General features: G+C 45.3%; 2 protein-coding genes across 2 annotated transcripts in view; one reads left to right on the top strand and one right to left on the bottom strand.

Moving 5' to 3' along the window:
- Positions 1-5,748: 5,748 nt before the first annotated feature.
- LOC103182885 (cleavage stimulation factor subunit 2-like) lies at positions 5,749-8,386 on the top strand. Its single transcript, XM_007900057.2, has 3 exons — positions 5,749-5,772; positions 6,840-7,191; positions 8,091-8,386. Exons 1-3 carry the CDS (start codon positions 5,760-5,762, stop codon positions 8,278-8,280), a joined length of 555 nt encoding a protein of 184 aa, XP_007898248.2. The 5' UTR covers positions 5,749-5,759; the 3' UTR covers positions 8,281-8,386.
- A 1,778-nt stretch (positions 8,387-10,164) lies between these two features.
- The window catches only part of col6a2 (collagen, type VI, alpha 2), a gene marked incomplete at its 5' end in the record, with an annotated part of 41,688 nt that continues 25,090 nt past the window's right edge, over positions 10,165-26,762 (bottom strand). Inside the window, 6 exons of the mRNA XM_007900055.2 lie at positions 10,165-13,010; positions 22,451-22,489; positions 22,978-23,430; positions 24,206-24,358; positions 25,112-25,157; positions 26,361-26,396. Of these exons, the coding sequence (XP_007898246.2) occupies positions 12,394-13,010; positions 22,451-22,489; positions 22,978-23,430; positions 24,206-24,358; positions 25,112-25,157; positions 26,361-26,396 (1,344 nt within the window). The remainder of the gene's footprint in view (positions 13,011-22,450; positions 22,490-22,977; positions 23,431-24,205; positions 24,359-25,111; positions 25,158-26,360; positions 26,397-26,762) is intronic.

The raw sequence follows: 26,762 nt of genomic DNA, 5'->3' as shown, positions 1-26,762 counted from the left end.
GTGCGTCCTTGTGCTTTTTTTTTAAAATGTAAGGCATCTCATCTTCATTGATGGAAATGTATAAAATATTTTTGAAAAAAAAACTTAACCATTTTATCAACATTTGCCAGGTTTCCAGTCCATTCTCAGAATAAGTGGGGAAAAAGAGGACAACATATAGGTTGGGTGGTTACCAAATTTTGTACAAAAAAAATGAATCTCCTCTATAGCTCATTGTTTTTCTTCTACTGATAAATCTTCCCCCAGCTCGAATAATCTACTGATAACTCACTTCATTTATAAATGAAGAATGGGAGTTGAACAAAATACTACAGAGCTGACTGCACTTGTGAAACTATTACTCCTTGGGTAAGAGTCAAGACTTCAAAAGAAGAGGGCAAAATGTTCAATTATTATAGTAAAACTCCCATTAATTGTATCAGTCAGGACTAACATTTAGTATAACTTACACAAAGTTTTGAGTTCCAGGCAAACTATGTCATGAAATCTGATTCATTCACTAAAATACACTGCTCTTCAGGAATTCAATGCGGTTGGAAAGTGTGCATGCGGTAATGGGCCAATACCACAATTCCCGTGATTCAATATGTCTTGACGAGACCCGGTTAAAACATAACGCACCTCCCACCCTTACGTCCCAAGCCATATAAACACGTAACACACTCCTTACGTCCAATAACAAAAAAAATACATAACACCTACCCCCTTACAGAGTCGAAAGAAAATATAAAATTTCCCGAGCAACATAAAATACATTTGACGCCCCCTTTACATCCCAGGTTAATACAAATACAGCCCCCTTAAGTCCTGAGTCAAAAAAACACATACTGCACTCTCCCTCAGTGTGGCAGCACAGTGCAGAGAGAAAGAATCTCCCTCTTCCTTGTCCCGTCTGCTACTCCCAGGCAGTTGCAGCGCAGGACAGAGACAGTAAAGATCCCCCTCCCTTGTCTCACCCAGTAATGAATGATTCTATTTGCTCAGCTGGGATTTCATTTAAGATTTAACAGACAGGTTCACAGACAGGTCTTTTGCATTATGCATATTGTCTGCTGCATTTGTTTACAAACTGCACAGTCACCACTATTTACAATAATTTCCGTGATGTGCTTTGAGTCATCCTCCCTAATTGAACACCAAACACAGCAATTATTGTTATTTTCTGACTTGGCAAAGTTACCATGCTTTGAAATTTAAGATGTTCTCCCAAGGCGTATTGTTTATATTAATCTTTATTTGTGCTGCAAAGCTGTCCTTGAATCCTGTTTCCCTTAAGACAAAAGGTTTAATGGTGACATAGGAATGGAAATATCTGGCCGGTTTTAAGGTTTTAAAGAAATAATTCTTCATTACTCTCTTCACGCCCTTCTTTCAAAATCATTGCTAAATACTGTATTTTTGTAATTGCATGGGTTGACAGTCTGTCCTCATCTCCTCCCCAGACAGTCTATTCCACATTTTTACCACACCTTCACCAATCTCTGCATTAGAAAACTTTTTTATATATATTTTTAAAAATATGTCTGGACCGGAGACGGTGCACCTAATTTTGATATCCAGATGCTTAGTGGTTCGAGCACTCGCCTTGCAAGCAGGGTGAAACATTAGGAAAGTTTAGTTACTCCACGTACCTCTGTTTACCTGGCAGTAAGTTGCGACTTGGATGTTGGTCGATTGTCGGATCGCTTTCTGGGGGTAATAATCCCTTCAAAATAAATTTGAAAAATTTTATTATAATTTGGACCTTCATTCCACGACTGTTTGTGGAACACTGCTGCGTGAAATTGGATATCGTGTTTCGCCCACGAAATATACAGTCAATTCACTTTATAGTATTTTCTGTGAATCACTTCAAGACGTCTTGAAGACGTGATAAGGCACTATATCAAGTGCAAGGATTATTATTAAATAAGATTAATCATTCATTTCAAGGCTCCCATGGGTCATTGTTATATGACATGTACTATAATTAAAACAATAGTCCCATAGTGTTAGGAAATAAAATCAGCCAAATCTGTAAGGAAATAACGCTAATTCCTCTAACCAGATATCTGACTATTTTATTATTATTCGTTCGTTATTCCCCAATATCCCGATGGGTCAGACCAAAGGCCGGTACAATCAACAGATCTTATAACAGAATAACACCACTATAGATATCTCGAGTTCAAGAGTTCAACACTGTGTTGATTCTTCATGCTTTCAGTCTTCTTGATTACAGCTTTCAATCTTCCATCTGATATCCTCAGTCTTAGTGTTTCCAGCTCTCAGTCTTCCATCTTCGTACCCTTGTCTCTGCAGCCTGAGACGGCCCCATCTCCCGTATCCTTGTCACCACGACCCGGGACGGCTCCATCTCCCGTATCCCTGTCTCCGCGACCCGGGACGGCCCCGTACACAAAGTTATCGGAACTCTTATACCAATGTTCATCCAATCATGGTGCAGACATTAGATTATCTGGTCAAAATCATGCTGGGTTCACGTGAACACCTCATGGGGTGTACGTGCCTCACACACACAAACACACCGTCCTTGAGACAGTCCATTATCTCGTGTACGTGCAGGGAATTTCAGTCCAGCTACCCACAACACACTTAACTTAAAAGTTAACCCGTTTGCAACATCTATTATGATTCCAACATCATACAAAAAGTGTAAATTCTAACAATAGCATTGTGGTTAGAGCACTCGCCTCATAAGGCAGAGGATCCTGGTTTGATAGGCAAGTTTCCTGACTCCACACGCCTGTTTATCTAGCAATAAATAGGAACCCAGTTGTTAGTCAATTGGCAGATCGAATCAGGATCCTCTCACTTACAAGTCGAGTGTGCTAACCACTACGTTATGGGACTATTATAATCCCTCAAAAAAAAATTTACAAATTAAGTCACCATGACTGTTTGTTGGACACTGCTTTGCATAATTGTCTGCAGCGTTTTGTCCACAAGATATACAAGTATAGCACTTTGAGACGTCTCAAGAACGTAATAATATTCTATATCAAATGCAAGGATAATTATTATTTTATTTATTAAGATAGGGGAGAAATTTCACCTGAGTCGAGATTTACTTTTTGCATAGCATTCCAGAATGCCTTGGATTTGGCAATTAAAGATGATTTCTGCAGCTCAATTCAATGAAAAAATTAAAAACACAGAGGAATTTACTTATAACAACACAACAACAACAAGATTCCATTTATAGAGCGCCGTTCACGTCGGGAGGACGTCCCAAGGCGTTGTACAGTTGGGTCAGGACCCGAGCAAGGGGGAAATGGTCAGGGGGAGGGAAGGGAGGGAGCGAGGAGGGGGTAGAGAGGGGAGCTGAAGGCTCGGTCAAAGAGAAAGGTCTTGAGACCGGCCTTGAAGGAGGAAAGGGAGGAGGCGGCGAAGGCACTGGGGGATAGAGTTCCAGAGCCTCGGGGCTGAGAGGCTGAAGGCCCGGCCACCGATGGTAGGGCGGTTGGGGCGGGGGATGTGGAGCAGACCGGAGCCAGAGGAACGGAGGGTACGGGCAGGTAGGTAGGGGGATAGTAGGTCGGAGAGGTAGGAGGGAGCAAGGCCGTGAATGGCCTTGTAGGTGAGGGTGAGGATCTTGAATTCGATCCTCTGGGGGATGGGGAGCCAGTGAAGGCGAGCGAGGGTGGGAGTGATGTGGTCCTGGTGCGGGACAGTACACGAGCTGCAAAGTTCTGAATGACCTGCAACTTGTGGAGAGAGGTGCCGGGAAGGCCGGCGAGGGGAGAGTTCCCATAGTCCAGCCTTGAGGGGATAAAGGCGTGGACCAGAGTTTCAGCACCGTGAGGGGTGAGGTAGTGCCATAGTCTGGCAATGTTCCGGAGGTGATGGAAGGCGGTGCCAGTTGTGGCGCGGATATGGCCACACCCTAATCTTTGCATGCAATGTTGTCAGCACTTACAGTAAGTGTTTAAAAAGACAAAAGGACGAGGGAGGAACGAAGAGAGGGTGTAATTTAGTTTCGGTGCTGATTTTTCTCAATAAATACTTCTGCACTTGCTGATTTGAAACAACTTCAGAACGGCAGAGCAGCAAACTACAGTCAGTACCTCCCTGAAGTTTCGGTAAGTTCAATTCTTAGTCTTTGCCTTTACTTGAGTGATTTTTTAAGCTTTGGTTCATGCTATGAAGGTATGAAGAGAAATGCCACTTGAGGCTAAAGCTATGCTATTGTCGAATTCAAGATCCTCACCCTCACCTACAAGGCCATTCACGGCCTTGCTCCCTCCTACCTCTCCGACCTACTATCCCCCTACCTACCTGCCCGTACCCTCCGTTCCTCTGGCTCTGGTCTGCTCCACATCCCCCGCCCCAACTGCCCTACCATCGGTGGCCGGCCTTCAGCCTCTCAGCCCCGAGGCTCTGGAACTCTATCCCCCAGTGCCTTCGCCGCTTCCTCCCTTTCCTCCTTCAAGGCTGGTCTCAAGACCTTTCTCTTTGACCGTGCCTTCATCTCCCCTCTCAACTCACTACCCCCTCCTCGCTCCCTCCCTTCCCTCCCCTCACCCTGACCATTTCCCCCCTCCTCGCTCCCTCCCTCCCCTCACCCTGACCATTTCCCCCCTGCTCGGGTCCTGACCCAACTGTACAACGCCTTGGGACGTCCTCCCGACGTGAAAGGCACTCTATAAATGGAATCTTCTTGTTGTTGTTGTAGCGTTTGGAACACAGAAAATTGTTGAATTTAGTCTTAAATTTGAAGTCAGTTGGCTTTCCTGCAGCTCTTAAAGAAACTCACAGAATTAAAGCTGTATTTAAGAAATTGAATAGAGTACAAGAAGAAAATAGAGTAAATCTTCACACAGGTGCAATTTCAACCGCAGAGATTCTTAAAGATTTTGTTTAACAAAAAGCAAAATAGAGTCAATAGGGAGAAATAATTTCCATTGGTAAATATTTTGTGTCAGTCAGTAACTGGAGAGCACAATTTAAATAACACACACCTGCCAGTGTGTTCAAAATCATCTTCCTTCAGTATTCCACGGCACTGCTGACCTGGAATAACTTGATTAATTGGCAGGACCTTGAAGGGCAGAACAATTATTGGGGGCAGAGAGTCATCCCACTCAGCTTCTGTTAACCCTGCAATCCAAACACCTAACGGTTAGGGTGGTCCTAGCTGGACAAGCAGTGGGAAAGCTTGCCGGACAGCAATATCAATGGCCAGCTATGCGGTTTTAGCTGATTAGACTCCAGCAGTACCTCAATGCACATTCTGGAATTCCCAAACCTTGGCTCTTGCCAACCGGCACCTAATCCTTTCCGCAATTAGGTAAGCAGGATGCATTCCTCTAGGGAGAGAGTGTGCATTCCATTTCAACAATCTATCTCTGGGATTTCCATGTGTAGGTGGGATGCGTGGAAATCTCAGCTTAGTTTGGATCCTCTTAAGCATAGTAATGGGCTTCTGCATGTGTCAGACACCCGGCTGACCCCAAAAAAAGCTTTCCGGGGGTAATAATACCTCCAAAATAAATACATTGTTTACTCAATCCATAACATTGCTGTATACAATTGCCTGCCACATTTCGCACAGAAAATTCACTTTACAATATATTCTGTGAAGCACTTTGAGATGTGAAAGGCACTCTACCAAATGTAAGGATTATAATTATTATTAATACACGGCAAAACAGAAGCTTCTTTGCTCATATCTGATCTTTGACATAAGTTCCAATAGTCAAGTAAGAAATAACAGTACTCTGTTTTGTTTTTCCTTCAGGTGAGCAACGCCATTTGAGATGTGTGATCAGCGTAAGAAACAATTCATTTTCATTGTCATTTTATATTCCTTTAATTCCTGCAAAAAAAATGTGTTGAGACTCCACACAGAGTAAAGACCTTGGAAAGTGTTGTAGACACCTGCAGGGTTCATTGTCGTGGGTGTGTCACATTGGCCCTACAATGACGAGATGGGAATCTTTAGAAATATCACCTCAAATCTAGGTCGAAGCATGAGTAATGCCGTTACAAGAAATTCATGCCAACAAGATTTCAATCCATGTTCATCGGATCAAAGCGAGCTCCAGAATTTCTTAAGCACAGTCTTTAATTTTCAATCTGTATCTTCGGTTTTATTTGAAGAACTAAAGAAAATTGGTCAAATTTTGCAACCTGCATGTCCTGATATAAAGTATATCTAATAATTAGAAAATAGGAGTATATCTAACCCCTGGGGAAACTGAATTTAAGGCAATAACAAGGCTATTTTGGGACTCTGATGGTCAGTGAAATCTTTTGAGTTTTCCCAGGGCCTCCAGCACAGAGCAGCATCAAGCCACAGTCCTCTGTAGAGGGAGGTGTGCAACAGTAACATTGTATGACGACTGCAGCAATGCTTTTAGCAGGTGGAAGCATTTCATAGAATAATAGAATAGAATTTTACAGTACAGAAGAGGTCCATTTGGTCCATCTGGCAATGTGCTATCCATTTAGTCCCATCTCCCTGCTCTGAGCAAGGTATGGCCCTCCAGGATGAGAATGTGCTCTCCATTCTAGGCAAATGGAAATTTCCAGTTTGGTTTGGAGACTCTTAAGCACGATACTGGGTTTCCATGTATGTCAGACACTCCGTTGAAAATCCCCTGCCCTTTCCACGTTCCCTACCATCACCCCCAATGACTCAGAGAAGGTCTCACTCTGAAAACTGGTTTCTTCTTTGCTTGGGTTTGTTGATGTCCCCCATGTGAATGGGAATAGGTGCACTTGGTGTGTGTGGCCTTATGTTCAGCCCATCAGCTTGTTGGAGAAGGTTGTGATACAAATTTGTACAATTGTAACCAGAGTCTGCTGTATATTTACAGTAGTTATTTTCCTTACAGAGCAGCAGGTGTACAAAGGCCCTCAGCCATCAAAATATTGCCAACCGAAAGATTGTAAGGACCATGGGCATGAAGACCATGGGAAAGGTGCCATGAGCATGGAGACCATGGGCATGGAGGCCATGGGCATGGAGGCCATGGGCATGGAGGCCAAGGGCAAGGATGCCATGAGCATGAAGACCATGGGCATGGAGGCCAAGGGCAAGGATGCCATGGGCATGGAGACCATGGGCATGGAGGCCATGGGCATGGAGGCCATGGGCAAGGATGCCATGAGCATGAAGACCATGACCAAGGATGCCATGAGCATGGAGGCCATGGGCATGGAGGACGTGGAGGACGTGGACATTAGGTGAGTGAAACTACCCATCAATTCATATTTTGATCTGACACCAATTTCCCTCAATGCGTTGTGTTAGCTCAATGCAATTTGTAGGACATTCGGCTCTGTGTTGCACGTAGTGTGGAGAGCGGTGGGTCCGTTCCCTGCCTGGTGCTCTTGCCCCTATCCCTGTAAATGGGAACAGCACAAGGGGCTCAGCTCTGGATTGTGCAGGAGAATCATTCCTACTCCAATGCTGTTGTCGGGAGGTTTGTTGATATGATATTTCCCTCTTCCAAAACTATCCCATTCATACAAACTCTGCAGCTGAGTCCTCTCCTGAATTCGGCCACATACACACACATACATTATCCACACTGTTGTGGTGTTTTTTTTTAAATGAGCACAAAGCTTAATGGAGGCCTTTTACACTTTGATTTCTCAAATGCTTGTGGTAGATTCCATCTTTGATTAGCAAGGAAACAATGGTAGATTTGGAGGTTAATGTACACTACCCCGTCTGTCTGATGGAGAAGCACTCTCTTTTTTGTCAGGTGTCCACAGGCAGGATTGCGACATCTCCTTGACTGCTGTGAATGTTCAGCGGGGCCACTTCTTGATGGTCTGCGGGTCACCTCCGTGTCCCTGGGCCATGGGTTGGCCACCACTGGTCTAGGCTGACGCTGCAATGTGAGAAATGCTGTCCATTGGCCGAAAAATTAAATCGCAGTCTAACAATCCCCCAGATAAAACTGGTCATTGACTTCCTTGCTGTTTGTGGGACTTTTGCAGAGCGCAAATTAGCTGCCGTGTTTGCCTAAAAAAATACATGGTCACTACATTCCAGAGTAAAATCTTGTGAAGCACTTTGAGACATTTCAATGACATGATACAGTGCTATATCAAATGCAAGGATTATTATTTTACAGATTGCAGCAGGATTCGGGGCAAAATTCCCTTCGGGCCCACATCACAACGGGAAACAGCAAGGGGCTTCTCATCTGGGCAGTGAAAATATTGATGAACGCAAGCTTGAGATGTCTTTTGCACAAGACAGATAGGGGTGCAATTGGTGCAATGACTGGGATTTCTGCAGTTTATTATATCTTTCATGACTAAATTAAATTGGTAGCTTTTGCAGAATTCTGTATTGAAATTATTATTCTGCTGTAATTGCTTTTATTTGCTTAAAAATAAACCACACCGGACGTTGCCTTGAGATTATAGCAGTGAGTATTGCACAGCATTATATGTTTCAAAGGCTATAAAGGTTTAACACAATGACTTCTGCTGTGTGTTGATGTCATTAAATCAGATTGCAAATATCTCTACATCTGTTGTCCTATTTCTTTTGAAACAATAATTAAATAAGCTTTTGGTGGTCAAAATCAAAGGAGTTTCGCCTGGGGTATTGGGTTGACCAGTTCCAAAACAACAGAAACACATGTCCCTTTCGGTTACAAGGAAAGCCCCTGAATTAATTGACTTCCTATTATAATAATAATAATAATAATAATCCTTGCATTTGATTTAGCGCCTTATCACGTCTTTGAGACTTCTCAAAATATAATGTAAAGTGAATTGACTGTATATTTTGTGGGTGAAACTATAGCTAGCAGTCCTCAACTAGCTGTGAATTTTCCTACATTGTTACCTTTCCTTTCATTCCTGTCCAATCACTTTCCTCACCACCACCATCCCCATATCTGGCTCAGTTGGTATCACTCTCACCTGTAGGTCAGAAGATTTTGTGGGTTCAAATCCCATGTCTCTGAACCATCCTTTGAATGAGACCATTAGTTTGTTGGGTATATTTTAATGCTCATTAGAATGAGCGGTTATATAGAAAAATGTCATAGTGGCACCAACACTCATCCTCCAAATCTTGGAACTATTGTGTGTCAGCCTGGCTCAATTGGTTGCACTCTCGCTTCTGAGCCAGAGATTGTGAGATCAAGTCCCACGTTGGGACTCTGAACGCACAGTTAAGGCTGACGTTCCAATGGAGTGCTGGGGATGTTCTGCATTGTTGGAGGTCTGATTCTTCCTGTTCCAATGAGACTTTTCAAAAAAAGAAGGGAATTTTGTCCTGATGTTTGTCCAACAATCCCTCAGATAGAATTGGTCATTCATTTTGTGGCTGTTTGTAGGACGATCCCCAGTGTTAGAGGAATGAGCTACGAGCTACCATTAGACAAGTTAGGGCTCTTCAGTCTTCAAAGGAGACGCATCAGAGGTGACCTTAGAAAAGGTTATATAAGATTCTAAATGGGATTGAAAGTGTAAACCCAGAACAATGTACCATTGATGCACCAGACATTTGAATGTTTCAGAGAGGCATTTGAACCTCTGTGATCTCTTACCCCCTACCAACCTGACCGCTCCCTCCATTCAGCGGGCTCTGGCCTGTTTCACATACCCTGCCTTACCCGCCCCACCATTAACGGGCGGGCCTTCAGCCTCTCTGTCCCCACCCTCTGGAACTCCATCCCACAGTCCCTCCGCCTCATTCCCTCCCTTGCTTCCTTCAAGACCCGCTCCAAGACCCTCCTTGTCCACCGGCGTGCCTTCTGTCACCCTCCTACCCCTACCCTCCCTGCACGCCACCCTTCCTGATCCCAGCCATCAACTTGGGTGTGGATCCCTCACTGTCCAGTGCCTTGGGAAGTCCTCCTGACATGAAAAGCGCTATAAAAATTTAATTTGTTGCTGTTGTTGAATACGAGGACACAGGTCAGAGTTGTAAAGGTTAATTTCACGGCTGATCTCACCAACATATTTCCTTACCCAGATGGTAACGAATGACTGGAACAGGTTGCCAGGAAGGGTGCCTGAGGCCAGGACACTGGATGGTGTGATAGCAGGATGGATATTCTGTAAGGATGAGATCACCTACCAACCCCCTCCCTCCATTGCTCTGGACAGACAGGTCCTGGTGCAGGATTCAGGAATGTGGGGCACCTCAAACTCGGAAGAAAAACATCAACCAGGCAGGAAACCAAGTTTGGAAACTCTATTGATTTTATTTATTTGTTACAGAATGATTCAAGTTTGACTGCAGCAGACAGAATGAAAATACATCCTGACCTGATCCACATTGAATACTTTGTCCGCTGCAGGATCAGAAAGGTATATTACAAAGCTCTTGTGTTTTCCAGCGCGTTAACTTTCAAATAGTGTCAAATTCTCGCCATCTTTCTGCCCACTCAAGGTCAATTGTCTCATTTGAGGCATGGGTTAGACTTATGTGCGGAGGATTTGTGGTGGAAACTAAAGAAATCCAACCAAAGAACAGTGCACAATTACAGCACAAAAGGCCTTTCCTAATGTCACCGATCCCCAACCAGCAAGACTGACCGTTGTGCGTGCAATGGCTCTCTGAAAGAGTTGTCCATTTAGTTCCACTCTCCTGTCTTCTCCTCACCTCCCCATCCCGTTTTACACTTATCTTTGCGGATCAAAGCCAAAATGGATTCAGCCTCAAACATGGCTCCTGGCAAGGTATGATGCCTGAACGAACCTCTGCGTAGTCAAAAAAGAATTCTCCACCCCTCTCCCCAGTCACGGGCAGAAAGCTTCTGCTGTAACACTGGACTGGTGTTGCCAAAGTTTACTGCAGGGGTGGCTGAACCAGAGTTCAGAGGAATTTAGGTACAATGTGGCATCTTCACATAATAACACAGCTCAGTCATCAGATGGCACTGTTGGGCGAATTTTTTTTAAACCACGAAACAGCACCATCTAGTCGCACAAGAAATGTACAGCAAAGGGGGTCATTTGGCCCACTGTGCCCGCAGTGATTCGTCGAAAGAGGCATCTGCACTTTCCCATTCTCCTGCCCTTTTCCTATATCTTAAATGTTCTCCTACACGTACAGTCACTACACTTTACAATAAAATCCTGTGAAGCACTTTGAGATGTTTCAATGAAGCAGTAAGGCACTATATCGAATTCAAGGATTATTATGATTTATTATTACCCTTTATATCTCTCCTCTTCAGAATTTAATTCTGCCTCAAAAACAGGGGAGGGGAAACACCCAAGTAGCCCACCACACCGATTTTAAAAGACAATGTTTATGCCCTCTTTAAAGAGTAGGATTTGATTTGAACTTGTTACCAACAGACATTAACATATAGGCTAACCATGTTATAATGTACCTCACTATAACGCAGGTTTGCTTATAATGCAGTTGGGTTGTGGACCGCAACATTCACTTACTTAAAACCCTAAATGATGCCATCCAAATTCCATCATCGCAAAAAAAAAGCCGACTTCCTGGTCATCAGGTCACTGCTAGCCACTTCCTGTTTGCCTCGAATGTGTATCTTACTCCTGGGCGTTGTGCGTGCACAGGAAATGCTACCTGGCAGAGAGAGTGATGGCAACGGTAACTCACCAAGCAGAAGTCAACCATTATTATAACACGTGCCTCATTATAACGCAAGGAATTGAGACAATGAGCCCAGACAAGTGCATTGCGAAGGGATTGCCCTGTATTCACATGTTAAACATTTGTACACACTGTTTTGCCTGGAGTGATTGACTCCTCGTTCAGTGCACGCGCATCAGTAGGAGTGGAGCTTGGCACTAAAGTGGCTCCCAGTGATTGATGACAGCAGAGAGAGAGAGAGATTCAAAAGTTCAATGCATGCGGAAATGATCGGTGCACACTTAGAAACGATGACATAAAGAAACAGGGTGGCGGAGGGAGGGGAGAAAGGGAAGCGATTGGATTAAAGCACAATCAGCCTGGAAATGGAGAGAGCTGTTGTGGTTTAGCAAGCTGTGATAATATTCAAATTGCTTATAGTTCAACAAAGATGTGAAAAAAAGCTGGCAACGTACAAAACTGAAGAGATAAAAGATGTAAAAATAGATATGTATATATATTTTTTTAAAAAAAGCACCTTTTTTTTGTACCCTTTCCTGGATAATGGAAACTATTAAAGAGATCAGAAATCTGAAATACCACCTGATCTTAGCCTGCGATATCACTGCTTTTGTCTTAAAATGTAAGATTTGTTGAATAATCTTAAATTAGTCTCCGCACAGGAGCCGGAAAAGAAACCAGCTTGTGAATTAAGGACAAACTGGATAATTACCCTGAATTTCTACGAGATTTAAAATAAAAAGACAAATGTAGGCTGAGATTAGGTGGAATTCCGTGGGGGGGACGAGGAGGGGAAGCGGGGGTATTCTTGGCAAGTGCGACTCGCGGTACTTTTAGTCTTAACAGATCCACTTGAGGAACCTTTCGAAGAAGGTGGAGTGTAGAATGTGGGAATAATCCTCGGCTCGATAAATCGCTGCCATCTCCCCCAGGGTGATCTGGAGCAGGATATCCATGTCCATCTCCGTGTTCTTGCCCACCGCGATGACCGTGGGCACCACATTGTGCTTCCTCATGGCGCTCACCGCCTCTACCAGGCTCTTCTGGCCGCTGGTACCGTCGGTGATGAAGACGAAGGAGAGCTCTGCATTCTTGCGGGCGCCCTGGATCGCAAACCTGCCTGGCCTCTGCACCACATTGTGGATGGCGTAGATGATGGCCGAGCCCACATTGGAGGCAGAGTCCATGTACTTCATCTGGGTGATGCCATTGGCGATGAGGGTGAGGTTGTAGCTCAGCCCGAAGGCCAGCTCCTGCTCATTGTCGCCGCCGTACTGCAACAAGGCCAGGCGGGCGCTGGAGGGATCATTGTGCCTGTCCGCCAGGATGAGCCTGCTCGACATTTTCTCCAGAAACTCCTGCACCTGCGTGAAACCGCCCTGACCCATCCTCTCCGAGCCGTCCACCAGGAACACCACGTCCACCGGCCGCTGCGTGCACTCTGACACCGCGAGCTCTGAAGACACAGAAAATAAACACAGGCGGAGAGAGAGAGAGAGAGAGAGAGAGTGAGAAAGCCAGACAGCAGGTGTCAGCCTGGCTCAGTCAGCAGCGTTCTCATTCCCTCAGAGTCAGAAGGATGTGAGTCGAAGCCCCACTTTGAGCTCACGGTCTGAGCTGGGGGAGCACTGCATTGTCAGAGGTGGAGTCCTGTAACTCAGTGGTTAGAGCACTCGCCTCGCAAGCGAGAGACCTGGGTTCTATTCTCAGCAAGCAAAATGTTGGGCAAGTTTCCTTACTCCACACGCTTCTGTTTACAGGGGTAATAATTCCTTCAAAATAAATAAATAAATAAATTGGTCACTCAATCCATGACTGTTTGTGGGACACTGATGTGTGAAATTGGTTGCTGAGTTTCGCCCACAAAATATACAATCAATTCACTTTACAGTATATCCTGTGAAGCGCTTTGAGACGTCTCAGATGCAAAGATTATTAGGTGCGGTCCTATGGGTAACACAATAAACCAAGATTGTGTCTATGCCTGGACTTTAAATATCCCACAGCACTACTTGGGACATCCTTCCGACATGAAAGGCTCTATACAAATGTAATTTTGTTGTTGTTGCTTGTGGTAAACCGCTGTGCACAAATTAGCCTCACCTACAAATTACGCAATGTTTTTACTGCTCCACTGCTTATCCAGTTCCCCTTCAATGATTTTATTCACCCAGTCACCTGAGGCAATAAATTCCAAACTCTGTGTAATTTTGAATGGAAAACCTCTAAGATCTGTTCTGATGCTCCTGCCTGTCAGTAACCTTCTGCAGGAGCCTCATCTCCTGTGTGAGCAAGTCCTGTCACCAGTAAAGGCTGTGCTGCAGGACAGACAGAGCTCACAAGGCAATGCCTCTCCATCACAGGAGCTTGTTGAAGTACTCTACCTTTCATTTACAAAAAAGTTGTGTGCTAGCATTTATTCTGGCCTCAGAGAGAAGGACAGAGAGAAAGTGTGCGTGTGTGTGTGAGAGAGAGTGATTGAAAGAGGTGAAGGAGTGTGTGTGAGAGAGAACGAGCGAAAACCAAGAGTGAATGCGTGAGTGAGAAAGTGATGCCCCATAAATATCTTGCCAGATGTTGTGAAGTTCAATCTATGGGGATCACTCCCACCCCGGCTGTCTGAGCTGCCAATGGTGAACCGACCATCATGACTAATGGCGGAGCTCAGCGCGAGTGTATAAAGCACAGCAGGGCAGAGCGGTCCAGAGCAGCTGTGTATGAACCTTGCGAGCCTCTGCAGTTTTTCCTTGGCACGGACTGAGCTCTGCACACTGCAGTCAGCAGGGCACAAGGCAAAGAGACAGCCAGCAGGCCAGACACTGGGGAGGTAGCGAGAAAGGAATGAGCTGGACAACAATTCACGGACAGATCGATCGACTTGTTTTTGGAAAAGTACTGGGATCAGGTTTTGGTTTGTTGAGTAAACGCCGACACCATTTCCAGAGCCAGCTCCGGGCACACGTCCAGCAAAAACCTTAACGCTTCATAAGCATCTGCTCCCAAGCACTAATTCCACGCCATTTAAATAGTCTCAAATTCTGGCCCGTTCATCGTCAACACCTCCAGCCAGCTCACGAGAGGCCCAAACTTCCACTATAGCCTGAGGGATCATTTTGACTTCAAATTTAAGAGTCAGCAGATCAGCCAAAACAATCTTAAAGCCAGTCTTAGTTTGGAAGCCAGTTTTCCACAGGTTTTAAAACGAAGCGGTTTCTAAATTTAGATTGAATTGAAGCATGTCCACATTCCTGGACAACTTCAACTTTAGGACAGTAGTCTCGTGAGCTGAGACTGCGTGGAATTTCTGGCCTCCGTTGGGAGTCTCTGACCCAGTAAGCTGAGTGCTGGAATCCCCTCAGCCCAGCACGAAGTGTTACCGGCGAGTGGGATAGGTTGGTAGATGAGGCTCAGTCTAATGGAGGTCTAAAGTCCTGCTCCGACTGTGGACATCATTCATCTCCACCCCACCTCAAACCCAAATCACACTCCCAAGCTGGATTGACTGCTGATCCCAACTCCTCTCTCTGGTGAATAAAAGCCACAAATAGTCTCTGGATAAGACCTGCTTTATATGGGCTCTTGCCTTGACAGCACATCTCTTCCTGGCTGCTGCTATCGTAGAAAGAAAAAGGTTTGAATGTCACGCAGGAGAAGCATCTGACAGATTTAAACATTGCATTCTCTTGTTTTCTTCTGCAAACAGTTTCAGAACGAGCGCAGCCTCTGGTGACTGGCCTTCACCCTTCTCCAACCTTCAGCAGGAAAGTGTGCAGATACAGACACATCAGGGATGCAGCAGCACAACCCTAATGGGTGTGTTATGGAATTTGGTCATGGGGTAAGGAGAAGGAGCAGACAAGAGCACTCAGTGCAGGTTCACGCTAGTTCCTGCGGATTAATAGTTAAACACGTGAACTCAGTCTCTCTATAAATATTTTGGCGGATTCGAGCATTCCTCAGCAATAAAATCTCTGGGTTAGTCATTTGGCCACTCACTCGCTTCATGCCTGTTTGCGGAGTGTTTTCTTTGTGCAAATTGGCTGCTGGGTTCACTTACAAATACAGTCACAGCATTAAAAAAAATCTGTGAAGTGCTCTGAGACATCTCAATGGCATGGATTATTGTTATTATTAATAATAAAAACTGGATCTCTTCAGGTAGCTTGACCTGCCCCTCCATTTTCCTTACTGCCCACATTGTTCTGATCTTTGCAGCTGAGTGGGAAGAAGTACATCATGTGGATGTGGAACAGATAGGAGGGGAATCTATAACAACAGTCACAAATTCAGGCAGGAGTGGACCATCTGTTTGTTCATCAGACCGCCATCTTCTGAGCTGATATATTTAAGATGATGTCTGTTCTTCAGATGGATGTTAAACTATCCCATCACGCTATTTGGAAACGAGAAGGGAGTTTCCCCTTGTGCTCCAAAACAGAGCTCCATGCATTCCCCTACACATGAAAATTCCCTGAGACATTTATTGGAATGGAATATGCACTCTCTCCCGGGAGGGATGTATCCTGCTTAGCTAATTCTGGACGGGCCAAGGCTTGGGGACCCCAGAGTGTGCGTTGGGATACAGCTCAAGTCTAACCAGCTAAAAAACGCATGTTTGAGACATTTCAATGCAATAAAATTCTACAAAAACGTAAGTTTTTCTTCCTAGATTTTCTTTTTGAAAGTGTCTCTGGAAGAAGTGAAACCGCCTCTCCCGCCATCGCCCAGTATTGGGGTATTACCCCTGACCTGCTCTCCTAACAGCAGGTCAGAGGATTTGGAGGTGGGGGGGAAGTGAGGGAGAGAACACAAAATGAAATGTTTTATTGCAGGGCAGGTGTGGTGCAGATCGGCAAAGCTGCCATCTCTCTACTCAGCCCACATGGAAATGGGGACACCCAATAACAGTGAAATAGCTTCAAGCAATGGCCATGTGGGTGGAGAAGAAGTACAGGGGGGAAAGAGGGCATATCTTAACAACAACTTGCATTTATATAGCACCCCTCATGCAGGGTAGCATCCCAAAGCACTTGGGGACTGTAGGACATCCTACGACTGTAATTACATCTACTCTTAGCTTGTATGACCATTTTATCTTAAAATTTGTATTCCTGTGGAAATGTGAAAGGTTTCTCAAATTCAATCCTAATTAAGCGCTCCAAGACACTACCCTGGTGAAGAACGCTATATAAATGCAAGTTGTTGTTTTCATTTGGCAGCCAGTTTCTTTTTAAGAACTGCAGATAGATATCTTAACGGATCAGGACTGAGATTGAGCATTTCCCCCATTTTCACGGGATTTAAAATTTTAAGATAAAGGCAGCTCCTTATTCCCATTTCACCCTTCCCACCCATCACTATTGAGACACAGCTAATCTCTGGCGGTCAAGTGTAGTGTTTATTATTAAGCAAAATACAATCGGCGTACATGTTCAAACACCGGAAAGGCAAAGAGAAATGTGCGTTACCCAAAGGATTATACAGGCTATTCTGTCCAGTGGAAGTTCGGAGAGGTGCTGAGGTGCATGCAATCCAGCACAGAATTTGCTCCATACATTGCTAAGGTCAGTCTAATATCAGTCATGTGGAAACCAATTGACTTACAAGGTACAAAAGTGGTTATTCCCAGCATGACTGCATCCAAGCCATTGAAAATTCACCATGCGCTAGGCTCTCATCCAGCCGACCCCTTGAGCCAACCATTCAGGACTCAAAGCCACACCGCAGAAGGCTGCTTGAAGTCTATAATGGGCCCATTTTTAAAAAGACGGGTGCATCGACCCGCTTCAATAGCACAGATACACCAGGGTCAATTTGCGCTATTTCTTAACGGGATTTAGGCAATCTGAATCAGGGCTCTTTCTGGTGACCTGGTGTACATCACCTAGCTGGGGGGGAGGAATGGGGGGTGGCAAACAAACTCCAAAAATACAATGAGCTGGAACAACATTCCCGCGTCACTGATGTCTGGATTTTCTAAGAAAATTCCACAAAATATAACCCTGCCGTTAAATATGAGTGAGAAGCTGGTGACTACAAATTAACCGGGCACCTAGCAAGGGGTCAGGTTAACCTCCCAGAGACCGCCCCGCTGACATTCTCTAACAGATCCCCATGGCTTTTGCAGTATCTCCAGTTATATCATTGTAAACCAGCTTAAAAATATCTATGAGCAATTTGGTCCATTTCTCCCGTTCATCTCCAGTGGTGAACTTAGCTTTGTCAGCTACGTAAGCCATGCTTGCCACCAGTTTGGGGAAGATGTCTGTGTCCGGGATAAGTTGCGATTCCTGCTTGTTTCGCAGTGTTGTTAAAAATTGCCAAATTGTGGGATAGGGGTAATAGGTGTGCATCCCAAGTGACGGTAAAGGTAGCAAGTCGGAGTACGCAGCATTAGAATCTATGATATCTGTAAACGATTAAAGAGAAGAGTTTAGCCTCACTAACACTGACTGGTCTCCAAACAGATCTTAACACTGACTCACTCCCTTGTTAGCCCGCAGGGGTTCCTTGTGAAAGACAAATCGCAGGCAGCAGAGATGTCCTGATGCAAAGCTCATCCAGGCACAGTGCATACAACAGGTCTCAGTCGGCTTACTGGTAGCACTTCTGACTCCGAGTCAGAGGTTGTGGGTTCAAGCCCCACATTGGGTTTTGAACTCATATAATTCTGGCTGATGCTCCAATACAATTCTGGGGGGAGCATTGCATTGTCCGAGCTGCCAGCCTTCAGACGAGACGTTGAATCTGTCTGCCTCTTCAGGTGGCCGTTAAAGATGTCGCAACGCTATTCTTAAAGAGAAGGGAGTTTCTCCAAGTGTTCTGGCCAAGAATCCCCCAGATCATTCAGAAGCTCAGTTCCTAAACTCTGCCACTTGTGTCCTCACCCGGACCTGGTTCCGCACACCCATCATCTCAGTTCTTGCAGAACGGATCGATTTCAAGATCCTCACTTTCAAATCTCTTCACGCCCTGGCACCTCCCTACCTCTCCAATCTGTTCACACCCCACTCCTCTACCCTTGTTCAGCTGACACGGGCCTGCTGCACGTTCCTCGACCCCTCTGCTGCACAATTGGCTGCTGTGCTTTCAGCCACTATGTTCCCAATCTGCCTTGCCCCCTCTCTGCCATCTTCAAATCACACCTGAAGGCTTTTCTCTTCAACTGAGCTTTCGGTCACCTACCCCACTCCCTTTTGGCTCGGCATCAAGCCACACTGCTGTTAAGCGCTCCGAGGCACGGAAAGAGCGCTATATAAATGCAAGTTGCTGTTGTTAGGAACATAAGTAGGCCATTCAGCCTCTCGAGCAGGTTTTGTTATTGTATAGGATCATGGCTGATCTATTGCTGTATAAAATGGCTATTTGTGAGACATTACCATGCACCAATTGGCCCCTGCATTTGCCTGCAAAATACACTTTTTGGTAAATCTTGTGAAGCAGTTTGAGACATCTTCGTCATGTGAAAGGCACAGATTCAAATGCAAGGACTAATATTATTATATTCTCCCCTCACTTCAGTACAGTGCGTGGCTCAGCGTACGCAGTCTTTGAGGATTTGGGTCCTTTCTAAAATCGGCCTTAGACGTGTGGAGCATCAACAACAACAACATGTATTTATAAAGCACAGGGTAGTGTCTCAAACAAGTCAGTTTTAATAGTGCAAAGGCCAGGGGAAATTTCCACCCAGGCTAGACTCACAATATTTCTTTTAGTATTTCAGCGTGCAGAAAATTGGCCAACTCCTAAATTCAAACTTTGTGTGGAGATTTGAAAAGAGCCTGCAGAAAGCTAACTTAATTAATGACTGGATTTAAGAATTTTCCAAACTCTGCATGCTTCAAAATGCTGAGAAAACATTGACCCAGGTGGAATTTTTCCCCTTTAGGGCAGTTTCCTCTGTACAGAGCCTAACGCTCCCTTTACTGTCTGCATTTCCTCAACTCAGTAATAGACGTTTGCATAGTGGTAACACTGGTGTAACTCGTACACAGCTCGCATGAGGAACACACGATGAGATCATGTACCCACTGCCATCTTGTGCAACGTTCTAAGTGTATCGTATTGCCCGTTTCTCCCCTTCATGTGCACTAGCAGCTGATACAGCTCCAAGAAAACACAGACCTCAGTCCCCACAGCTTCTACTGCCTCCATTTTACATGGGTAAATTACCCCAGTATTGAATGAATTCTTGCTTGAGGAATACTTGAACATAGAAAAGTTCAGTTTCCCAGTGCCACTGGGGTTTAACTTGTGAGATTTGCAAAAGGATTTGTACCTAACATATCAGGGCAGACTCTTTGAGTCGTCAACTTCATGCAAGCCGGAGCTCAGATGGGCATCGGAGCAAAGCTCTATAGGTTGTGTACACCACATCTGGAGTTCCCTATTTATTAATACGGGATCCTTTTACAACAGCACATCCGCAGCAAAGTAAAGCTATGCTGTCCCACGACAGACTGAGTTCAGCTCACATTCTCTATTAATGGGTAAACAATCCAACCTTGGTGAATTCACAAATGATAGGAGAAACTGGCATTGAAGGATTAAAATATGCACAGCCATTAGAAGCCAGGCATCCCTGTGGTAACTTTTCTGATGTCTCTTGCTCAAGACCCACAAAGCCTCTCGTGATTCAGACTCCTTCATGCATACAGAGGTGCAATCACCTGATTGTGTCTGTTCGGTACACACACACTCTATTCTGGTCTCCCAGCTGCATCATTTGAAAGGCAGCAACACTCTGTGGCTTGCAGGGAACTCCTGGGGTGTTGTCGGTGCTGCCCCACCTGCACATGGCCTTCATCCCCATGGCAATCCAGGAGATTAAAGCCAATGGATTTCCAGGGAAATTGGTCCACCTCAGCTATCTCCAGATGGAGTAGTGGATTTATATCGTCCACTACCATTTCTGTCACACGCTGAGAATATCCATCCATTATATTCTCGTCTCAGTTCGGCCGGGAGTATCAACACATCTGTGATGTTCACTGTAAAGGGTATATCAGCCACATCTCTGTTGGTCCCTAGGTTGTATATTCTTTTATTGAATCCACTTTACTGGTGTTCCAAGGATATATGTGCTTTCACTCCAAGAGATTTATATATCCATCAACTCCAAGTTCTGGTGATTCAAGAAGGTACCTCAGCCCATGTACCTCATTCCCTTTATTCTGTGAGTATATCTGTCCATTTTTCTATCTCTTTTAGATCAAGGAGGTGTCAATCCCCCAGTGGACTAAGAGGGTTTGCCTGTCTATGGTACCTTTCCCTCTTGGCTGAGGGGGAATAAGCAGGAAGAAGGATTCTGATATGAATTGCACATCATCATCATCATCATCCAGAATCTGTATCACAAATGAACGCAACTGCTCACCACTGGTTCCAACCGGCTGTCCAATCTTGCAGGTTTTCCTTAGGATGGGGATTCTCTAAGAGTTGACAGCTCTTCCTGGCTCAGTAGCTTGACTGACCCTCAATTATTTCTCATCATACCATGCTGGTATCTTAAATGTTCCTGAGCTGGAGAAAGGTTCTTGGGTAGACCTTGGAAGCTTAATACATAATGTCCCATGTGCTCCCCTCACGTTCAATGTGTTTCCTAATGTTACAAAGCGATGTAGTCACACAAACCCTGGCTTTCCAATATCATTGTAGCATTGAAGCAACTGAAGACAGCTTGGGAGCAGATTATCTCATATACAAGTGCTATTGATATCACATGAAGAGGGGATTTGGCAATAGAGAGGTGGGGGCTTCCAAAGTAATGTACTCGCCAGCACAGACACAATAGAGAAAGCGCAGAGGAAAGGAACTAAATAGAGAGCTCCAGTGATGGAGTGAGCAGCAGTACAGACACAAGAGGTCTGAGTGGCCTGTCTTTAAGTACGCTTATGATTCTATGGTATAAAACAAGATTTTCAGAGCTTCCTTGTGCTGAATGATGTGCACAAAGCTCAGAGGACGTGTTTACTTGGCCCCTGGATCATCGTAATGAGGGTATAAGCCCCCTTAACCTTGTCTGCCTTCTGTCCCACGCAGTGGATTCTAGTTTGTAGACAACCATTTCTGATGGACTAAAGTTTACAGTCAAGTAACCGGTGGGTAATGGATTATGAAATGGATTATTATGGGTTTCATAACTGGGTAATGGGTTATGAAAAATGTTCTGATGTGGGACTTAAGCTCCAGAGGCCAACACTGTTTGTACACCTCACCCCCCACACCACCACCGAATTCTAGATAGTACCAATTGCTTGCTCAATTGATACTCAATAGAATATCCTTCCTGTTCACTTCTGCTCCAAGCGAAATCCGAATACAGGAGGGAAAAAGTTCCAGAGGAGTCAGAAAATTGGGGAGCTTCATTCCCCATTCCCACTGCCCCACACCAACCCCACCCCCGCCCCCAAGGAAAGGAACAAATGCCCTGTGATTATAGTGTTCAGTCCCCTTTAAGAATTGACACCACAACACCACAGTTGTGACTGACTATGTACAATTTGCTTTCTTCCAAAACAGTCTCAGGGAGCACTGCACTATCGTGAGGCCCTTAGTTGTTCACAGGCAATACCATAGAAAGACATTAACATACAACCCAGCAATTAACCAGACACAGCTGATGCTCTTGTCCTTACTTCGGGAACGGAGCGGTAGAGTAGAGGGCTTAGGAGGGGTGAGAGCTTGTGTGGAGTATAAACAATGCCATGGACTAGTTGGGCCTATTTCTGTGCTGTATCCCTCCATGCAACCGAGCATTATTTCTAATACTCAATGTTTCACAACTAGCAAAACTCTTATGAGCGGCTTTACTTTTAATAACATCCGAGTTTTACAGAGGAAAACCGACTCTTTAAGGGACAAGTATTAAATCGAACTGTGGTGTTCAAAACCTACCTGTTTTACAGGGAAGATCTGGGCAGACAATCTTGGGGTCTGCAAGCAAAGGAGATGAGATATTATACAAAGTACCATTTCTGACAGCAAGAGTTTGGTGTTTAAAATGCGGACTGTGAGCTCACAGGGTTCCAGGGCACAAGGGTTCCCTGAATGATGGAGAAAAGATTACACTCGTTTCTGAGGGACATTTCATTAATTACTTATTTAAAGGTACCTCGAACAATAGTCTATTAGCACAAGTCGCATTGTAGAGCCCGATTTGTATTTTTAAAGTCTTGCTCGTTCCCACCCCCTAATTGATGGCCATTCCAGGTTTTCTGTGCGCTTTGCACATTTTCCTCACTGAGAGCCCTGGCAGAAGTGTCCTCTGACCCAAGAATAAGGATGGCAGGAATAAAACATTGCCAAACATCTTGCTTCATAATGGAACACATGTTTGCCCCCCTGACAACAGAGGGACCTTGCCTGTGACCCCAGGAGTATCTACCGTTATGCCGAGCAATACCGTTTGATTGATTGCCTACCTGGACACAGTAGCTCCTCCATCTTATCAATGAACTCCTCAGCCACCAGGTCCGCAAACAGCCTCATCTTCTGGACCCGGTCGACCTGGTGACAGGTGATGGAACGGAGCGTTTCGTCGTCCTCGGCCCGGGCAAACATGTCTCCGATGCCAATGGCATTGACGACGATTCCACGCCCACACAGGGAGGAGAGCAGTGCGTCGTTGTCCCGCGGGTCATGGCGTCCGTCTGTGATCACCACAGCGAAGACCTTGGCTTTGTCACGTTGGTTAGCCTTGATCAGATTGTCGTAGGCAAACTTCAGGGCGGAGGGCGTCCAGGTGCCGCCTGCGATCCACTCCAGCCGCTTCACCGCTTCCTTGAATGCGGAGAGCGAGTTGATCCTGGAGTCGTTGAGGTGCACGGCTTGGAACGTGCCGTTGTGGCTGTACTGAACCACGCCAACACGAGCTCCTGCAATTTAACATCCACACCCACCCAACACCCCCACAGGGGAAAAGCCAAGGTCAGACAAAGTCACTGGCAAAAGCAAATACCGAAGAGATGTTACACCCAACAGTAGGCAGCACCAGCCCAGAGACGTTGTCAGTAGGCTGTGCATGTGTATGTGTGTGTGTGTGTGTGTGTGTGGTGGCAGGGTGGAGTGGTGGTTATGGGTGGCAGTGGGTGTGAGGGGGGGGGCTATGTGCCACACACAGGGCTGACACACTGCTCAAAGCTTGAAAAGTGAGAGAGACGCACTATGAAGGGCACCAAAGGGATGAATTGGGTGGGGTTGCTGCCCCTCAGGGTTCGACCACCTGCCATTCATTGGTGCCATACATAGGGCAGGAGTGCACCACAATAACTAAGTGTGTCTTTCATAGGCATGTGTGACGTCCCGAGCTGCATGCCCAGTACTGCATTGGCACTTACTTTACCCACCAGATCATCAGAGTAGCTGACACATGGTTTACAAATGTGAAAGACATAACTCCTTCACTAAACAATAGTGAACAAGTGACAAAACCTAGAAAAGTGGATAAATAGCCTTACATTTTAAAGGGCAAGATAAAAGGTGTAAAACTGGGTGGAATATCAAGGCTAAAGTGTGTACTAATAATAAAACTATAGTACAGAAGAGCTCGATGCCTTTAATGAGCTGAATCAGAGGTTTGTCCCATGGTGGGTCTTAGGACTCCTCATAAATAGCGGTGAGTGGGTCTAATTCACTGGCTAATTCACTGACCTGTTGGAGATTTGGGGTCCTTTGCTAAGCTGCCAAGTCGACTGACTGTGTTGATGACAAAGTTCTTCTCCAGAGTGAAGTTGGTCAGTCCGATACTCTCCGAGCTGTCAATCACAAAGACAATGTCCAGGGGCCCACATTTCTTCTCACAATCTGAAATAAATGGGGAGGCGGAAAAGGAATGATTAATATTAATGGCAATAATTAATATCATTCATATAATTAATCATCTTTGGATTTGATATAGCAGTTTGGGTATTCTGGACGGATGAGATCAGATGGTCTGAAGGGCCTCTGCATCTGAACCAATCTTGTGAACCTATGGGTAACTTAGTCTCTAAACAAAGCCTCCCTTCCAACCATGTTTAAAATATTCAAAAACAACTGCAACAATTTACATTCACAAAGCACCTTTCACATGAAAGAAAGACCTTGAAGACCTTTGAGACTATTTAACAGTGAAGTGAATGCTACGGAGACGACACAGCCAACAATCTGAGCCTGCCAGTACCACAAACAACAACAAGCTGAGCATATAATTAACATTGGCTTTGTGGGAACATTTGATGAGGAGGCCAATGTAACAAGGGATTCCGATTTTAAATGGTAAGAAAAATTGGGCAATAATTGGGAATAAATTCCTGCCATCAAACATACTTTTTAAAAATTTCTTCGAACTACAAAATGGTTGACTTCTGAGTCACAAGGCCACCATGAACATCACTTCCTGTGTGCTGCAAATGTGCTGGTCGCTGTGTGTGGAAAGTGATGTTGGCAATGACCTCGCCACCCAGAGGGCGGATATTTTTATAGTCAGGGATTATTATCAATATTATCTGTCAACGTGCCAAAAAGCAGCAACTCTAAATATAAAGCAGGATACCCAGGAGGAAGTTGGGCACTCACCACAGCATCCACAGGTCTCCCTGACGTAATTCATCACATCACAGTCCTAGAAGATGAGTTAAACAAATGTTGGGTCAGGATCATTGGACTGGATGGCCAGGAGAGCACAGAATGTCCACTAAGGCTCAGCTCAACATAAAGGTCAAGAATGGCTCAGTTGTTTGTTTGATCAGCAGGACGTCTGACACATATGAGAAGCCGTAAACATGTTTAATTGATCTGCAAACCAGACTACTGGGAACAACAGAACAGTAAGAATAAATTAACTAATAAATAAATATTTGCCTTTGATACAGGGACTTTCACATCTGGAAGATGCCTCAAAGCGCTTCACAGGATTTACTGCAAAGGGTACTAATTATGCATTATTGTACTGCCAACTGGTGGGAACCATCGCTCAATGGGAAGAGACGTGTCTGAGCTGCGGACAGGAAGATGGTGGCAATGCTTTCATGCATTTCATGCTGAGCTGTGCTGCCCACCAGGAAGCTCGCAGGAAGACGTGAGAGGTCAAATGGCCAACTAATGACTATCCTCCTTGGGGGAACGGTGATGGTGTGGGGGGGGGGGGGGGGGGGGGCGCGGAGGTAAGCAGGATCTCCTTGGAGCTGCACTGGCTCCAAAGTGACAGTTTTAGCAAGGGAACATCAGAATCAAACCAACCCTCTGTGGCGGTTTCCAGTTCCCAAGCCAGGCAGGCTGCAATACTCCAGGGTACTGCTGTTGACAGCACAGCCAGTCTGGCTCATAGACAGGACTTGGAAGGGTAGACTAGTTACTGGGGCAGGGACTTTTCCCACTCAGCTCCCATTAAACCTGCAAACCAAAGCCCTGATGAGTAGGGTAGTCCGAGGTGGACAAGCAGCAAGATATATTATAGCAGGTGAAGAATCCAGCGAATTTCCATATGGCAATGTCCCACAAACAGCCATAAAGTGAGTGACCAATTTTATCTGGGGGATTGTTGGCCAGCATACCAGGAAAAACTCCCTTCCATTTTTAAATAGTCCCATGGGAGCTTTAATGTCCACCTGAGTAGGCAGATGGGACCTCGGTTTAACGTCTCATCTGAAGGACAGCACTTTCTAAATGCAACGCTCCTGCAGGATTGCACTGAAGAGTTAGCCTAGACTGTATGACCTCAAAGCCCTGACGTGGGGCTAGAACCTACAACCTTCTGACTCAGAAGCGAGAGTCCTACCAAGTGACCCAGGCTAACAACTAACATACTGTCGGCCGGAGTACTTACGGTCAGCCCTGGATCGCCCTCAGGCCCATGAGGTCCCTGGAACACAAGCAGAAAGGATATAAGTTGATGCAACCATTCACCGTGCATATTACAGAGGGATATGGCCAGTCTCCTCCAGTGAGGTACAGTCTACAGCAGGTCAGTCTTCCTTTGTGAACTCAGACAGTGAGTGAGTGAACACTGTCAGCACGTGACTAGGGAGAAACAGTCTGGTCCAATCCTGACCTTACACAATATCCACCCCCCCACCCCTATACATATACACACCAGTTCCGTGGGTAACACACCTGAAAGATATTACGCATAAATAGATGCATGAAATGGGTGTTTGGGAGTCTGTAACAAGGCACAGTATAAGATTGTGCCTAGGGGTATCTGAGAGACAATTTAGCAGGAACTCCT

The sequence above is a fragment of the Callorhinchus milii genome, unplaced genomic scaffold, assembly GCF_018977255.1.
Source record: "Callorhinchus milii isolate IMCB2004 unplaced genomic scaffold, IMCB_Cmil_1.0 Scaffold6, whole genome shotgun sequence".
In the NCBI taxonomy this organism is placed as follows: Eukaryota; Metazoa; Chordata; class Chondrichthyes; order Chimaeriformes; family Callorhinchidae; genus Callorhinchus; species Callorhinchus milii.
This window is presented reverse-complemented; position numbering and strand designations above follow the sequence as displayed.